This window comes from Phodopus roborovskii, unplaced genomic scaffold, assembly GCF_943737965.1.
Source record: "Phodopus roborovskii unplaced genomic scaffold, PHOROB, whole genome shotgun sequence".
Lineage (NCBI taxonomy): Eukaryota > Metazoa > Chordata > Mammalia > Rodentia > Cricetidae > Phodopus > Phodopus roborovskii.
This window is the reverse complement of record NW_026126515.1, coordinates 11,728,084-11,747,046: the sequence shown is the minus strand read 5'-3', so window position 1 is coordinate 11,747,046 and position 18,963 is coordinate 11,728,084. Positions and strand designations below refer to the sequence as shown.

Here is an 18,963-nt window from a genome sequence, read left to right as displayed (position 1 = left end):
ATCTTTCAACAAGGCCACTCCAACAGGGCCATGCCTCCCAATCCTTCCCAAGTAGTTCTTTCCACTAACTCAGGTCCAAGCAAGCATGGAAACATATGAACCTATAGCGGGCCACTCTCAGTCAAACCACCATACCAACGAATCCATCTCTCCAGCCCTTGGAGACCTCGGTCAATCCATTTCCTCTCTCCTCATCCCAAGTATTTCCTTTCCTTCGATGACAGCTGCCACTGCACAGGGTCTGAGCGACATCAAAGTAAGACAAGCGTGATAGACATAAGCGAAAGACAACTATTTACATTGTACCCTCTTGGATTTTCGTCTGTTCTCAGCCCTCACATTGACCATGCCTTGCTGGACATGCCCTTCCTTCGATGCTCTGAGAAGATGCCCGTTGACCTCTGAGAGCAGTTGGACCACCCACTCTGAGGACACCAGCAGTCCCAGCGTTGCTCCTTCATACACGGACCTTATCAATGCTGAGGGGCAGGCAAGCGGCAGAGTTTCCAGGGCTGACTCCACTGGTAAGCTCCATGTTAGAGCTCTCTGCAGATCACTTTTTGGCGTACTCAGATCCTCCTTAAGCTCCTGTCTTCCCCACAGCCAGGTCTGTTTGCACAATAAATATGTATGTGGTTGTCCAGTTCAGAAGCTAGCAGCCTCAGTGGTTTGCAATTGCAAAATTGGGAAACATGTATCAACAGACTGGCCGGTTGCTTGGCTGATGATTCCCATTGGGAAACCATTTGATGGTGTATCGCAAGTGTTGCTCTTGGACGGGTAGTACAAGTACCATTTCCCTGTCAATGTACTCTCTCTTCTAATTGATGCTGAGCTGTGTTATGTTCACAGGTTGAGTCTTTTATCTCACCACCCACACATCTTTCCTCCTCAGCAAGAAGGTAAATTTCAACAGGGAGAATTTACTTGTTATGTGAAAGAGAATAAGAATCTGGGTTCAGCCACAGTGTCCAGACTGCTAATGATTTTGCAGCCAAATGCCTATAGCATTGTGCCTTCACTGAGCTGTGTGAGGGTCTGAAATGATGCCCCATGGTCTCATTTGTCAAACTTTGCAGTACACACGGGATGGAAGTCCGGCTTTCATTGCAGGTGGAAGGTGGGTCCGCCAACAAGCATCCATCATGGACTCTTTGGTATGATACTGGAAAGATGTATGTTCTTGGCATCTGTGCTGTTTGGACAAAGGATTGTTTTCCTCTGAAAGTGACAAGAATTACTGCTAGTTGCTCTGTGGGTGAAACCATTCTCGTAGATACCCCGTGGTGTCAATAGTCTTTTGTTTTCCTTCTCAAAAACATCGTGAAGTTTGTCTCTAGGTCCTTTTTAAGATTTGGATAACATTTTCTCTCATGCAGTATGCTAATAGAGTCTACAAGCATTACGAGTGGTCCTGTGTGGAAAGTCAAAGGTTCAGGCAGGATTTGCTTTGAAATTTGATAAAATTGTCTGCTAGCATAGGTTACCGAAGACTCTATCTTCACCAACCATTGTTCTTTATGGCATTCAGTTTGCATTTGTCTCTGTGGCTTATGAGGCTGTAAATGCCCAACAACTCCATTTCCATCCTGGGACAGTCTTGTGGGTAGGAGGCACCTGCAGCAGCTGGGGCTGTTAGGGAAAGAGGCTGAGTGTCCCCTTCGCTTTTCATTGCCATCCACTTCCTCCCCTAGCATTCACATGGAGGAGGTACACACCCTTTGTACCGTTTATGGATGCTCAGATGCCACAGTCAGATCCTGGTTCTGTCATATACCAGCCACACGCCCTTCAGCAATCCTTACTATATACATGCATATATGTACATAGACATGTGTATATGGGCATGTTTGTATTTTTCACATCATTTTCACCAGATACCTGCCTGACAAGAAACAAGTTTTTGGGGCTTGTGGTTTGAGAGGACACAGTCCATCCTACTAGTCCAGGCAAAATAGCAGGTGGCTTCATGGTATCCAGAGCATGCTGAGGGGACTCCTCACCTGAACATGTCTTGGTGGAACATGAAGCAGACAGACAGGAAGCAGGGCCTGGTACATTTCAAGACCTGCCCCTAGTGACCTAATTCCTCCATCAACCATCTACAACCTCCACAAACAAGGGGACTATGGGGAACATTTATTCAACTACAGTGCTAAATGGGGGGAGGGGGAGTGAGTTCCTGTGACACTAGGGATCAGATAAAGGGCCACATGCATAGTAGGCAAGTGCTCTGCCCCTGAGCTACACCAGGCAACTCCCCAGCTTATGACTCTTGCTGTCTTTATGGCTCAATTTCATCATCTGACAAGTAGAAACAATAGCAGTGTGTACCTTACCAAGTGAGAAAATTTATATAGAACAACTTACATGATGCCTGACTTGGAAGAACCTGATACCAGGGATAAACTTTCCTTGCCAAATAGTTTCATGGCTCTGGAGAGGTACAAATTGGACTTTTTACTGAAGAAAATGTGAAGGTCAAACCCAGGGCAAATGCTCTGCCACTGAGCCACATCTGATTCCAAAGTTTACAAATATATATATATATATGTATATACATATATATACATATATATATGTGTGTGTGTACACACAGATATATATGCATATATGTATGTGTATTTATATTTATATTTTCCCCATTTTTTTTAAGGAAGGGTTTCTCTGTGTAGGCCTGGATACCCTGGAACACACTCTGTAGACCAGAGATCTGTCTGCTTCTGCCTCCCAAGTGCTGGGATTAAAGGCATGTGCCCTCCATGCCCAGCAATTATAATTTTAACATCTTCTTTTTCTCAGCAATAATTTTACAGTTCATCATCAAGAAGATCTCTTTCTCCCAGCACATGAGAGGCAGAGGTAGGTGGATTTCTGTGCGTTTGAGGTCAGCCTGGTCTGTAAAGCAGATACCAGCACAGCCAGGACTGTTACACGAGAAACCCTGTTTAAAAAAAAAAAAAAAAAGGAAAAATCACAAAACAAAACTCCCTCCCAGTTTATCGGGGTCCTGGAAGAGAGCAGATGGTACGGGAGGAAAGGCTTATTTGGAGAGAATTCACTGAGGAGGCAACAGCTGGAGTCATGCTCACTCGGGTTCTCCCCGGCTGAGCAAGTGTGATGACAGCAGACAGAATGGGCATGGACACTCTGTGTGTTGTCACCTTTGGATAAAGATGGATTGTGGCACTCAGGCACAGCCTGCAGGATAGTAGACTGCAGGGTGCAGAGTCACAGCCTCCTCCCTGTCATCTGCAAGGCGTTCTATAGGGATTTGGCAGCCTCACAGGACAGCGTGATTTACAGTGTAATTGTGGAGGGAAGGATTCTGTGATCCTTCCCAGTTTCTCACCAAAGGGGATAATTAGAGGAGGAAAAACAGACAAATCCCCTGGAGTTGGTAGATTACAGGGATGGGGTGATGCAGAGTAGAGGGAATCTCTCTAGAGATCCCCGTTCCAGGGCAAATGACAGGAAAATTAGGAATATAAGCACAGCCTCCAAAGCACCCCCTTCTCTGTCATCCCTGGCTCTCCAAGATCTCCTTTGCCTACACAAGAAAAGCATTCCTGTCACCTTCGCCAGGCAGAGAATGCCACCATGTCTGTAAACAGCCAGGAGATCAAGGGAATGGAAGTGAGCCCCTTTGAACTCTATCCTGGGCAGGGAAGGAGAAACACACTATTATGTTTGTAGTAGTTTTAAGCTACGTTAAGTTGTAGGCTTAGGGTCTAGTTTGCTTATGCACAGGAAGAGTGTAGATTTTAGTGTGAGATTAGAATGTGCAGCTCCGACAAACTAAGTAGTGTCGGAACAGAATGTTGGTTAAACAGAGACAAGAGTTATCACCATCCTAGATGCCTCTATGTCCTTCATATTTAAGAGTCCAACATTTCCCACCCGTGTTCCATGTAGCAACAGTAACATAGAGCAGGATGCTGGGAGCCCTTGGGTTAGGTCACGCTGTGGTATCTCCACTACAGATCCATGATGTACACAGTTCTGAAATGTATGTAATGTGTATATATACATATTTGAGCATACGTGTATTTATACACACACACATATTCAGTTTTCCATTGAGTTATCCTGCCTGTTTGGTCGGATGTCAATGTATGGAAACACAAAACACATCAGCCAGCAAGTTTTACTTGGAACTACATGTCTTCACTAGCGTGTTAGAAAAGAACAGAACTCGGAAACAGATTGCTGATGAACTCCCCAGATGAGTTAACCCTACTTTGTCCCATATGTTTGGCCTTTTTTAAGAGGGGCTGTTGTTGATTTAAGTTCTAGACCCAGCAGATGTGAAAGTGCACTTTGCTATGCTTCCTTTGTATGCTAATTATACACACCTTTGCATGTAAAGCCATGGACTTTAAAACAAATGTAGACCAGCTGATCATGGTTCATTTGCATTTAACTGACTGAAGTGGAATTCCACCAGAGACTGGCCCCAAAGGCAGACTCTTGTTTTCCTTTCCTTTCTTAGATAAAAATGTTTGTTAGGTAAAGATAACTCTTTATCTTTTAAGGTCTTTTGTTTATTTGCTACATCTTTCTCTCCTCCCCCCTTCCTCCTCTTGCAATTCTTGGTGTGTGTTTGTGTGTTGTGTATGCAGGTGTATGTGTGTGCGAGCATGCTCGTGCATGAAGGGCTGAGAAAGTTGATATAGGTATTTTCCTCAGTTGCTGTCTACTTTATTTATCGAGGCACGGTGTCTCAATGGATATGGAGCTTTCTAATTCCAGCTGGTCTAGCTAAGCAGTGTGCCCAGGGGATCCTCTGCTTCGGCTGGCATTACAGACAGCCGCCACACTTGCCTGATACTTAAATTGCTCTCTCTGGACACCCAAACTGCTCCTCATGCTTGCCTAGCAGGTGCTTTTTTCCCACTGTACCATTCTCCCAGCCCAGGGAGGCCCCATGCTTTGTGACATTTGCTGAGGTGAGTGTGAGAGTCTTCCCCACACTCCCTTTACAAGGTTGAACTTGCTTCTCCATCTTGTCCTAAAACTACTGCAGCCAGAAGCACAAAAACAGGACCAGAATCGCAAGTAAACAGTGATTGCCATGGGCATGACTGGCCTGTAGCAATTTTAGTTATTCCAGAGGTACATGTATACATCTTCTAAATTCTTTTGTTTAATACACATAACAGTATATATTTGTGTGAAAAATGAAATCACTATTTTTTAAAAAAAATTTCTCTCTATATATATTTCAGAGACAATTACAATTGTTAAAATATTTTAATGACGTTTATTTATTTATTTAGTGTGTGTATATGTGGATGTTGGTGTGCACGCACAGTAGAGGTTGAACTCAGGCTAACTCAGGCTGTTGGCTTTGGCAGCCAGTACTTTTACCAGCTGAGCCAGTCCTCCTACTGATGATTACAATCTTGTGAATGATAGTTTCCTTTTTCCAAATTCAGGAGTAGCAGCATAGTTTTTTAAAAAACAAATTACACATGTTTTCTCATTCATGAAAAAACACAAATTTAACCTGACATTTGTTTCTGTCGTGTCTGTGTGTTCATTAGTTGGGTATTTTGTGTGAGGTTTTTGTTTGTTTAGTTTGATTTTGGTGGGGTTTTTTGTTTGTTTGGTTGTTTGGTTTTGTTTTGTTTTGGGGTTTTAGTAGTTTTCTGAGACAGGGTTTATTTGTGTAGCACTGACCATCCTGGAACTCACTCGGTAGACCAGACTGACTTTGAGTCTGTAAGGAGTAAGGTTTTTCCGCCAGTCTGGACCCACCACTGCGTCAGCCCCAAATAACACACAGAGACTCTGTATTAGATATAAATGCTGTTGGCCAGTTTCTTATCGGCTAGCTCTGTCTTAAGTATTCACCCATTCCTATTAATCTAAGTATTTCCATGTGGTCTCATCTTACTAGAGAGTGGGGCCAAGACCTCTGTTCTCTTCGGTCTCTACATCCTGACTCCTCCTTACTACTTCCTCTTTCCCCCTTGTCTCCTAGTCCCGCCTATCTTGCTTTCCTATTGGCTAACAGTGCTTTATTCATTAACCAGTATGAGAAACATATTTACAGAATGACATCTCCCATCAGAGATCTACTTGCCTTTGCCTCGTGGGTGATGGGATTAAAAGTGTGCACCCCCACCACCCTGCCCATTTTTTATTTTAATTTTTCATGGGTGTTAAGAAAATACCCCTCCTCTTAATAAACATTCAGCATGGCTGCTTTGTCTGAAACTCTCTCCAGGGAAGCTCAAGAGTTTCTCACAGCACAGATATTAACAGGGTCCTTACATTTACCAGTCATGGAGAACAAAGAAGATGTTATTTTCCCTCAAAGAATTGATGGTCTGAGAATAGATTTTCTTTCTTGTCATTAAAGAGGGTCTTACATATAATTTAAGAATATTTCTCTTTATACAACATCTGTTATGTTCCAGGCAGCAATGTGCTGCACACTTTATATACACATAACCAGCCTCCACAGTCTTAAAAACCTATGTTACTATGTCATGTTACAAATGCAGAAATATACTTAAAGAAGTTTGGTCATAGTCCCACAACTACAGAGGAAAGCGCTTTGATTAAACCCGTCTCTCTCTGCTGCTCCAGCCCTGTGCCTGGCATGCTGTGAAAGGGCAGTGGAAGGGATACAGTGAACTGTGGGAAGGAGCAATTAGAGCCTTCCACGGGGTTGGCACTGCTTTGTCTGCATCTCCCAGGAGCCCCATGCATCCCTCTCTTATGCAGTTAAACCAGTGGAGAAGAGAGAGTTAGGAGTTCACCACCAGAATGAGTCCGTCTTGGAAGAAAGAGCTTTGTCTACTTCTCCAGCACTATGTCTGGCATGTTGACATTCCACAGTGGAGTTTTGTGGAATAAAGTAATTATTTTAAAAAGGGCTGAAAGGCCCTCATTTGCAAGCTTATTTTCCAGTGAAGAGTCTTTGTTCATTGAAACAGAATTCCAGGACTAGGGATAATTAAAAGGATGCATAGTTAGGACTAGTGTGGTAAGAAGGGTCTCTTTCCGTGTTTTCAAACATTGAGCTGTTATCTGTGTGTGGTGGTGGGGTTCATGACTGCTTAGTATTGTGACTGGGACTAAAGCAGCCTGGAGACTAGCATGGACCTTAATAATGCTGATATGTGCCACAGGTATGTGTTAATTGGAGACCCATAAGGCCCTTCTGCCAGACATAAGGGGAAAACACCTTTTGGGGATAATCTTCACACATTCCTGATAAATGCTGTTTTTTTTTTTTAAACCACTAGAAATCCTCCTAGAGTCCAGGTTGAGCTCATTCCTGGATATCTGGGCTGTCTTTTGGAGTTCGGGGTATTGGAATCTCCTTTGAACCTGACATTACCTAGCATATTTTTACTATTCATTTAATTTTACCATACTCTTATAATTAAAAAGAAAGATTAGAAGGTGTGTGGGTGTGAGGATGGTGTGCTCTGAGTTTGGATGTCTCCGAATCTGACTGTCCTATACAGTCTTTGACCAAAGCAGCCACATTTCACCCTGCCCCCCATTTATCCATCTCAGAATGTGAAGAAGCTGAGTGGGAAAAAGCTTACTGCCATGATATTACATGTGGTTCTCAGGATTTAGGCCATCTGTCTGGGGCAAAAATCTAAGAAGAGCAAAGCTAAGATGTGGAATTTCAAATATTATCAAAATGGTATCGGGAACATCTGAATCAAGTACCTGTTGTTTCCCAATAGAGGGTTTTGTTTTTGTTATTTTTTTTTTTTTTAACAATTCCCTTCTAAAATAGCTTAGGCGCTAATCCTGATACGTGTGTGTGTGTGTGTGTGTGTGTGTGGTGTGTGTGTGGTATGTATATGTTTGTGGTCTAGTGTATGCGGTATATGTGTGTGGTATGTTTGAGTGTTTATAGTATGTGTGTGTGGCGTGTATATGTGTGTGGTGCATGTGGTGTGTGTATGTGTATGTGTGTATCTGTATGTATGTGTGTAGTGTAGTGTGTGGTGTGTGTTGTGCATGTGGTATGTGTGTGTGTGGTATCTGTGTGTGTGTTTATGTATGGGGTATATGTTGCATGTGGTGTGTGTGTGTGCAGTGTGTGTGTAGTATGTGTGTGTATAGTGTGTGTAGTGTGTAGTGTGTGTGTGTGTGTGTGTGTGTGTGATACCTGCAGTACTTTACAGTGATTACTATCCATGGTACTTGCTCTTAGTTTAAATGAAGACACTGGTGTTCACAAACATCTATTAATTAAGAAACAAAATTAAGATTGCTAACTAGGCTTGTCAGTGCCATGTGGCTCTGCCTATCCTAAGACTGGTCTTCTGGAAGAAGATCACCTCTGCACCTGCCCTACAAGGCACCACTTGAAAATGCTGTTTCCTCCGTCCTAAGGAGGTCCTCAGAAGTAGATACTTGGAATCCCTTAGCATCCAGTCAGTTCATGAACACAGGTAACTGTAATCTGCATTGCCCCTCATCTCTAGGGAGGTTGTGAAAGGAGCATTTTTCCCCGGTAATGGATGTGATCACAAACCAATTTTTTTCTTTTTCTTTTTCTTTCTTTCTTTTTTTTTTTTTTTTTTCCTTTTTGGTTTTTGGAGACAGGGTGTCTCTGCATTGCTTTGGAGCCTGTCCTGGAACTAGCTCTGTAGACCAGGCTGTCCTTGAACTCAGATCCACCTGGCCCTGCCTCCTGAGTGCTGGAATTAAAGGTGTGCGGCAACAACGCCCAGCTCCAACAAACCAATTATTAACAGCTCATGCTGCTTAGTCATCACCTATATTGGCCTTTTCTCAGTGCTGTGACAAAATCCGCGACAAAGGCAGCTTAGGGAAGGAAGGGTTTCTTTTGGCTCACAGTTGGAGCTCACAGTCCATCATGATGAGGTAGTCCTGGGAGCAGGAGGGGAGGACTTTGGTCACGAGGCATGTGCAATCAGGGCACAGAGAGAAGTGACTGCCACTGTTCAGCTTGCCTTGCCCTTTGTACTCACTCTGAAACCCTGTCTTGGTTAGGATCTCTCTCTCTTGCTGTGAAGAGACATCATGGCCACGGCAACTCTTATAAAAGTAAACATTTAATTGAGGTGGCAGCTTATAGTTTCAGTCCATTATCATCATGACAAGGGAGCATGGTGACATGCAGGCAGACATGGTGCTGGAGGACTAGCTGAGAGCCCTACATCTTGCATGCAATAGAAAGTTAACTAAGACACAGGGTGGTATCCTGAGCATAAGAAACCTCAAAGCCCGCCCTGTCAGTGGCACACTCCCTCTAACAAGGCCATACCCACTCCAAGGAAGCCACACCTCCTAGTAGTGCCACTCCCTATGAGATTATGGGGACCCATTGCATTCAAACAACCCCAACCATGGATTGATGTTGTCCACACTCAGGACCTAATCTATTAACTCCCTTATAAACATGCCTAGAGGTTTGTGTCCAAGGTGACTATAGATCCTGTCAAGTTGACAGTATTAAACCTCACACCAACAGAACAAGATGTTTGGTTCCATAGCGCTTCTTAGTAGTGGTGGGCCTCAAAATATCATGTGTCATTGATACCTGGAAATGAGGATGGTTATGGACCATATTAAGGGTTGTACCGATGGTAGTATTAGCAGATTATTACTGTTATATTCATGATACAACATAAGAAAGTTTTGGAATCTGTTAATGTTTATTTTAATGTTTTAATGTTTTTAAGTTCTATAGTCTTATTCTTAAAGTCAGCGCATGGCCCTGAAAAGGAGTCAATAGGTCTTATTTATTATTTGTTTATTTATTTTTAGATAGGGTCTAACGGTGTAGCCCTGGCTGGCCTGGAACTCACTGAAATCTGTTTCCCTCTCCCTTTGGAACACTGGGATTAATGGCACGTTCCACTACACCTGGCTCTCAGAGGCTTTTACTAGACTGACAAAGGATCTATGAAACAAAAAGTAATTATGAACCCTGCTTTGTTGACACCCTAGTGCTGCCACAGCAAAGCATAGGTGTGATTTTACAGTAAATGATCCAATCACCCCACAAACCGGGCTATATGTGTGTTAGCTACTGAGCCAGGACATGACTCTATAAGGAGGAACGCCACTGACAAATGGCTTTGACCTCCAAACAGCTTGCAGTCTCCTGGGGCATATCTGAAAGCAAGTCCAGATTACTATAATGAGAGAACTTATTTGATAGGAAAGGTTAGGAAAATTACAAGGAAATACTGTGGCATGGGAGGGTTGTCCAGAGAACCATTTCAAGGCAGGGCAGTTCACTGAGCTTGAAGGAAGGCCTTAAAGTCAGAGCAAGTGAGTGAGTTCAGAAAACTCAGTTCCTCTGGTTAATCAATACTGTTTATTCGTCCCGAGCAGTGAGAGATTCACCTAGCCAATGCTTCTGTGGGCCACAATGTCCTGTACAGTCAGTAGTAGCCTTTGGCCACATGTTGCTAATGAGTACTTAAGCTGTGGCTAGGGGAAATAATTTGATCTTTCATTTTAATTAATTTCAATTTAAGGAGCTACATGTAAGTGGTGGCTACGTGACAGGATGGATTCTAAACTCAAGGCAGAGACAGACAATGTAGGACTTTGGAGACAAATCCATTTAAGGGGTTTAAAATAGCCAGGAAATAGTGGTGGCACAGGCCTTTCATCCCAGTACTCAGGAGGCAGAGAGGCGACAGATCTGTGAGTTTGACACCAGCCTGGTCTACAGAGAGAATTCTAGGACAGTCAGGGCTATGCAAAGAAACCTGACGCGGGGTGGGGGGGTGGAAAGCTTGAAATTATGTCTAAGAACAGCATCCATTAAAGGTTAGAAACTGTGAATGATGTGAGTAGGTTCGCAAAATGCTGTGGCTGAGTTAGAATTGCACTAGCCACTAGGATAGAATCCAGACAAGATAAATGGCGGCCTGGACCACGGCCTGGATGGGATTAGAGAAAGCTAGAGTCCAAAGTACTTCAGAGGGACAGGAGTTCAAAGAGGTTCCCCATTGTGTTTCAGAAATGCCCATTTCTATGTATTCGTTCTTGTGCTTAATCCTGAATGACCTTCCCTCCCAATACACACGTGACCGAGTCCTGCTGACCAAGGTGAAATTCAAGAGATGTTTCCTCCCACCAAGTTCTTTCTCTGTGAGAAGTGTGGTCCTACAGACTGGAGTTCCTTTTATTCTCCATTTTATTTTCATGTGTGTGATGCAAAAAGGGCATGCGTGCTACAGCACATGTGTCAGAGGTTAGAGACAGTCTTCTAACTGGCCCCGGAATGGGACTCCAGTAAACTGCCCCAATCAAGTTCCGTGTGTTTTGTTCCATGTGAAGAGCGCTGCACGTGTTCCTGCCTTGGGCCAAAGAGGGCTCTTTACTTGGACATCATCTTCCTATTATGTTTCCAGATCTAAGAAGCTATCCCACAGATGTTTTCACAGAGATGCCTCCTTTCTGGTCTGCCAGCATTATACTCCAGTCTCCAGCCTGAGAAACTAAAGGAACGCTAACCTCAAAAAAAATTTGTTTTGTTTTTAAATTTTCAAGTCAGTGTCTGTGTAGCCCTCACTCTGTAGACCAGGATAACCCAGAACTCACAGAGATCTGCCTGCCTCTGTCTCCAGAGTGCTGGGATTAAAGGCATGGGCCACCACCGCCCAGTGAATCTGAATTATTTTACTGAGAGTTTTAAATGTAGATACTTTTCGAATAAGTGAGCGTATATACCTGAGAAGGATAGTATCTGGCATGTTAAGTAGTTTTCCAGATAAACAACATAACAAAATTAGTTGAAATGAAATTACAGTTTGCTCACTGAAGTTCTTGTACAAACCATTCAACATCCAGAAAATACAGGCATCAGAAAGAATTGTACGCTGTGCTATTTTTAAATAATAAAATGTGAAGTTTCATAAAATATCCATAGACATAAAGTTCCCAAGCCATACTAGCTGGTACATAATCCTTTCTCACATTTATTATTATTATTTTATTTAATCAGCACCAAAGCCTTTCTAAATAAATGTCTTTATATTTGGACATGGGATCATAGTGATTGGTAATGTTTTATTTGGTTTGGTGCTAGAATTGAATCCAGGAGTTCACATATGCTAAACACATGTTGTATTACACTCCCAGGCCATTTAGTTCCTTTAAAAAAAAAAAAGTCATTTGAAACAGGGTCTTTCTGTATAGCCCAGGCTGACTTCAGCCTCAACACAGATCTCCCAGAGGCTGGGATTATAGATGTATGCTATCACTCCTGGCTCCCATTTGTCTTCTTTGAGTATCATAGACCTTTAAAGTAAAACCAGACTTAAAAAGTTCAGCCAGGTACAATGGTCATACCTTGGCTCCCAGCATTCCAGAGGCAGAGGCAGAGGCAGGAGGACCACCAAGAGTTAAAAGCCAGCCTGGTCTACATAGTAAGATCCAGGGTAGCCAAGAACTTAAAAGTGATTATCTAGTAGAATTTCTGCATTTCACAAACAAAAACACCAATGCCTAGGATATATCTGAGTTTTAGACCTCAGCCATTTGGTGAATTGTGTTACACTCTGAGAGACTGGTAGGCTGCTGTCTTAATTAGGGTTTCTATTGCTGTGAAAAGACACCATGATCATGACAACTCTTATAAATGAAAGCATTTAATTGAGGGGCTCACTTACAATTTCAGAGGTTCAGTCCATTATTATCATGACAGGGAGGGAGCATCGAAGCATGCAGGCAGATACGGTGCTGGGGCGGATAGTCCTACATCTTGACTCAGAGGCAACAGGAAGTTGACTGACAGTCACATTGAGGGAAGCTTTAGCAAAAGAGACCTCAAAGCCCGCCTGCCCCCACAGTGACACACTTCCTCCAACAAGGCCACACCTCCTCATAGTGCTACTCCCTTTGGGGGCCATTTTCTTTCAAGCCATTACAGCTGCCTTTCATTTCATTACACTCTTAAAGTTGACCCCTAAGCCCCCCTCAAAAAATAGACTACCTTTTGTTTGTTTGTTTTCTTTTCTTTTCTTTTTTTTTTTTTTTTTTTTTTTTTTTTTTTTGAGACAGGTTTCTTTATTTATGTAATAGCCCTGGCTGTCCGGGAACTCACTTTGTAGATCAGGCTGGCCTTGAACTCACAGAGATTCACCTGTCTCTGCCTCCCAACTGGTGGGACTAAAGGCAAGCAGCACAACTGCTCAGCTACCTTTCTTAAGGTTTTAGGTCATTCATACAAAAAGTTAAAAACAGTGAACCAATGACTGTGAAAATCTTCTCAGAATACATTATTTTGCCCTTAGTAGCAAATTTGACATCGTGAATATTTGGCCATAGAATGTCCCTTGACTTCCAAGTTAATCTATGTTGGATTCTGCACCACTTCTGATTCTGATGCTCTAAGGGGTCTCCTGTGCAGAGAGACCTGGAATCCATCTTCCCCATTGGAGACTAGTTGAAACTATACTGGAGAACTTTTCTCAGCCTCCTGGCTTCAACTTTCAGCCCTCCCTCCAATTCTCAGATGACTCAGGTTTCCAAAAAGTTCCTTGTGATCCCCTGACCCCTAACCACCCCTCCAACACACACACACACACACACACACACACACACACACCAATAAAATGACAGTTGGTTTTCATTTTCCTTCAAGAGAAGGAAAGCATGAGTTCATAACTTAACGTTGGTCAAGTGGTAAACACACCAAACAGCCCAGGAGGCAAAGCTTCCAGAAGAGAGTCAGAATTCATTGTTCTTGAGTTTAGCTGTCATGAGATTAACAAGCAAATTGATGCTGTCACCTTGTGGCACATCTGGAAACACAGATAACCATCACAGACAGAATAGTGAAATTAACACATTGTCCCTGTCTGGTGGCAGCACCTAAAATGATCATTGCTTCTCGTCTTTTCTGTGAACTTGAGATAGTTGACTTTGCCTTAGTCATTTGCGGAGTACGGTGTGTGTTTGTTGGCCAGGGCTGCTGTAACAAGCTGGGTGGCTTAAGCAACATTAAGTCATTTTCTCACAGTCCTCTAAAATCAAGGTGTCGGTAAAGTTGACTTTGTTTTCTTTTCTCCTAAGGCCTGACTCCTTGGCTTGCAGGTGGCCATCCTTCTTTGTGGGTGTTCATATGGTTCTCCCTGTGTGTGTCCCTGACTGCGATGGCTTGGATGACAAATGTTCCCTGTAGGTTTGAATGTTTGAAGACTTGGTCCCTGTGATGATTTTAACAGAATCAGCACCATATTCAATAGGGCTTATGTATTTTAATGCTTAAGGAGTGGCATTAGGAGGTATGGTCTTGTTGGAGTAGGTGTAGCCTTGTAGGTGTGGCTTTGTTGGGGGAAGTGTGTCAGTGGGGGTGGGCTTTAGGGTTTCAGAAGACCAAGCCAGGCCCAGAGACTCTCTCTCTCTTCCTGCTTCTTGCCAATCTGGATGGAGAACTCTCAGCTACCTATCCAGCACCATGTCTGCCTGCCTATTAACATCTTTCCCATTATGACAGTCATGGACTAAACTTCCTGAACCTGTAAGCCAGCCCCAGTTAAATATTTTCTTTTATAAGAGGTCATGGCATCTCTTCACAGCAATAGAAACCCTAACAGTCCCCAATTTGTGATACTGTTTGGGAAGGTTTAGGAGGTGCAGGCTTGCTGGAGGAAGTATGCTACTGGAGGCAGCTTTGAAAGTTTAAATACAGCCTTGCCGCACATTCAATTCACTCTGTCTGCCTAGGGCCTGCTGTAATGGACATGAGCTGTCCACTTCCTGCTCCTGCCACCACGCCTCTGTCCTACCATGCTATACTTATCCCTCTGCACCCATCAGCCACAATAAACTCTGCCTTCTGTAAGATTCCTTGGTCACTGTATTTTATCACGGTAATGGAAAAGTATCTAATGCAATGGCCTAACATCCTTCACTTCCAAATATCGAGTTAGGGGTCACAAAATAACTTTATTTTAACTTAACTACCCCTTTAAAGAACTTTTCTTTACAGTCTCATTTTGAGGTACCTTCCACATGTAAATCCATAGGGATATAGTTCAGTTCATAGCACTGTGTAAATAAACTTAGAAGTCCCCTTCCATTCCTGTTGAAGAACAAGTTGAAAATGTAAATCCATCCCATATAGTATTTCTACAGCCATCATAAACAATGTCACTTAATATGGAAATTGGTTCTTGGATCTGACACTGTGCATTGTCTATTTCTCATAGTCACAGTAAGGAGAAGGAGGTGTCTAGGCCTAATAAGTCTCTCCACCAACATTCCCACCTGCTTACCTATAGGATGACTTGGTGGTTTTCTAGAAGGGAGACTGGTTTATTCTGTTAGAGTCACTGGCCAATTTGAAACTAAGTTTCACAGGAGAGAATGCAAAGTGACAGGAAGAAATGATTCCTCCTCATCAAGTGAACAGGTTAAATAAGAATGCTTATTGTCCTGGAAAAGCACAACTGACTGAAAAAATCGAATTGTTGGGAGAGGAGAGGTGAGGATTTGTTCACAAGGGCTGTGGGGAGTCTTTTTGGAGTGTTCTAACAATCCATGCCAAGTTAAATGTTATGCTTTTTATTCCAAAATTTATCCCAAAGAAATAATTATTCATCTGCCTATGTGTATAGTATAACACTGCTTATTTTATTTATTTATTTACTTACTTACTTACTTAGTTTCACTATGTAGCTCCAGCTTTCCTGGAACTCACTATGTAGATCAGGCTGGTGGTGATCTCAGAAAGATCCACCTGTCTCTGCTTCCCAAGTACTGTGATTAAGGGCATGCACCACTATGCCTGACAGGCAGCACTGTGTATACTAACAAAAGCAAATAGTCACAGCCCAGATACCAAGTATCAAATGAAGTGTGACCAAGTATCAAATGAAATGCAATGTAGTGTGACAAGTATCCCAATAACATTGTTCAGGGAAACAAAAGGCTATAGTCCATTATTGTTGAGCACTCTTGTAATTCTTAGCAGTGGGATCTTTGAGGCTTCCAGGAGGTTATGAGTTTGAAGACAGCCTGGACTATATAGCAGGTTCAGGCAGGCTATGGCAAGATAAACAATAAGCCCCTGTCTCAAACAAAGAAGCAAGCAAACAAACAAAAATAGCAGGTTCCAAATATAGTGTGTCACCATATTTGCTGAGTTGGCCACTACATACATGTAGAAAAAGTCTGATAGGATACAGTTCACCATGACCGAGGTGTACTGTAGGGCTCTTATGACTTAGTGCACTTGTTTCTGTTGGAGAGATGGGTTGCTGTAGTTGCTTGGGGTTGGCCCCTTTGCTTTGGGAAAGCCCGTTCTGCATACCTGTCTTTTCTGTGTAAGAGCCATGTGATCACTCTTAACTTTTCTCTGACATAAGTTACTTATTCGTAGCAGGAAGCGTGCATCGTGCCATCGCCTGGACAATCCAGGGCTCTACACTAGCTCTGTCATTCCCTGCATATTGTTTAACCTCGTTGACCTTTAGCTGCCTCATCTATAGAATGGAAGTCATAATAGCATAAGGTTGAGCAATCAGATTTGTTTGGGCGTTGAGACCAAGCACATAAAATTCCCAGAACACAAGGATTAGCTTCTTTGGTGACACCAACATTACACATGTTAATTTTTTTTTTATGTGTACGAGTGTTCTGCCTGCATGTATTTATGTGCACTACGTGTGTGCCCAGTGACTTTGGAGGCCAGAGAGAATGTCAGATCCCCTGAAACTGGAGTTACAGATGGTTGTTAAACATCATATGAGTACTGGGAATTGAACCTGGGTCTTCTGCAAGAGCAGCCTGTGCCCCAAACCACTGAACCATGGTTCCACCCCACATATATACACGGAAGAATTCTTTATATTCTAAAGCCAAGGCTTTGCGAGGAGAAAGAAAGAAAATTAACATTGTAGAAAAAAAGCTATATTTACCTGGGGGGGGGGGAAATCCCTCTTTTTATGCCCTTTGCTAGGTTTTTTGAAATATTTTTAAATCACCTTTTATTACATTTTTACTTATTTTTGTATGTTATTGTACACATGTGGAAGTCAGGGAACCAACCATCATTTAGGTTATGGAGATGAAACTCAGGTCAACAGACTTGGCAGCAGGCTCCTTTACCCACTAAGCTATCTTGCCTGCTCATGTCTTACAAGTTTATTAACATTGGTATAGTACACTAATTTCATTGTGACATTTTCATTCATGTGTGTACTTTGAGGGTGTTCACTCCCCATTCTCATTCCCCTCCCACTCCTGTCCACTCCCTTCCTTGTCCCACTTTCTACTCTCAGGTCATTTTTGTTTGGGTTTGGCTCTTGGTGACCAATGAGTTTTATCAGAGTTTCTTACAGGAGCAGAGTAAAGGGCTACTTAGAGGAACATGGACAGCTTACCAGGGACTACACCACTGAAGAAAATGTCTCCCCAGCAACCCATACAGCCTCAGGGAGAGCCCTGAGCCCCTCCCTGCCCCAGGAGGGGATGCTGAAGGACCTAGTCTCCTGCCTCTTATACAGAGAGTTCAAGCATCCTTAGCCAGTTTTTATAAACTGCCCTTATTTTTCTTTAAAGGATGATTTCTGTCTCTTATTTGTTGGTCTTTATCTTTACTTAAGTTTTAAGTTACTATGCCAAGTAATTAGTTACGTTATGGTGTTTTCACCCACCTGTGGCATTGTGCTTCATCTCAGTCTCATCCCCCTGTGTCCCCTCTTGCTAGTTCTCTTTACTGTGCTCCCCACCTCCCACGTACTGGTGGATTCAGTTGTTCTTTCAGGCCACATGTGACTATGACCCAGTATGCTCTGTGACCCAGCTGGTGACTGGCATTGCACTATAGAACTGGGGTCAGAAGCTCTCCCCAGGGAGCCGAGAGGGAGAGTGAAAGGGAAAAGGTCCATATCTGCTCAGGACACCGCCCACCCCCACCCCATGACCAAGTTCTCAGCACAAAGGAGATGTGGTTGTCCCCAAGGGACAGAGGGCAGGGAAGAAGAGACAAAGACAGGAGATTGGGGAAGGGAACAAAGGGGCAAGAATATTTGTCCTTGGGGACAAAGGACTGCCTCTGGATAGAGAGGAGAGAGATGTGGCCCATAGGCAAATATCAGTTTATAAAGGTACAAGGGGGAACCCGGTGTTAGGTTTTCATTTTAATTGGCCATATTAATTAGGTGAGCAAAAAGGGGGCTTTGATTGGTGGACTTCAATACTTTGATAGCTAGCTGGGCCTTTGGTAGTCAGCTTCAGGAGGAGGAAGGAGCCAAATGAGGGAATAGACCTTGGTGACCAGCTTTAGGAATGTCATCTAATGGTTTGTATCAAGGCAGAGGGAAAGGGGGCGGGGAGGGCAAGGCCTGCCAAAGCCATACTTGCCACGCTCGAGCCAGCCAGAGTCCCTTCAGAGAGCAGCCAGGTCCCCTCCATAGGATGGGTTGACTCAAGCACCACCCTAGTGTGCACCCGAGTATGTCCCTGAAGACTAATACTAGCCTTTGCTGCAGAGGTTTCTGGGAGAGAAGCAGCCTTTCCCACTATGGAACATGGCAGTCCTGAACTCTTCTTTGCACTGGGTATCTACTGTGGACAAGGCTGTTTCACCTCTCAGCTCTTTCCAAAACAAGTAGTTAATCTTTACCTTCAGCTCTTGGACTTTGTTCTCCTCCCTTAAGCCTTCAGTTCTGGTGACTAAGAAAGATTACATTGCAGGTGAAATCATTCATAATAACCCTGTCACCACCACCACCCACTGCCCTTACAATCAGACAATGCTCTCACCTTGTGGATGTCAGGCTTTACCATGTGACCTGCCGAATGGGTTAATGATTTGTACTTTGTTCTATCAAAATCAGTATTGGTATTCAGAATATCATCATATCAATTGATATATCAGTATGTGTCATTCATTCATTATTGATCCACCTGTAATATGCTATGAATTATATGCTTATGTCTAATAATATTTAAATAACGTATATAATTCCTTTCTTCAGAAAGGCT

The 18,963-nt window shown here is 43.1% G+C and overlaps 1 protein-coding gene across 1 annotated transcript in view; it reads left to right on the top strand.

Annotated features, from left to right (window-relative positions):
* Ston2 (stonin 2) overlaps positions 1 to 18,963 on the top strand; it is a 92,698-nt gene that overhangs the window by 19,122 nt on the left and 54,613 nt on the right. The window contains exon 3 of the mRNA XM_051196150.1: positions 333 to 524. Within this exon, the coding sequence (XP_051052107.1) occupies positions 333 to 524 (192 nt within the window). The remainder of the gene's footprint in view (positions 1 to 332; positions 525 to 18,963) is intronic.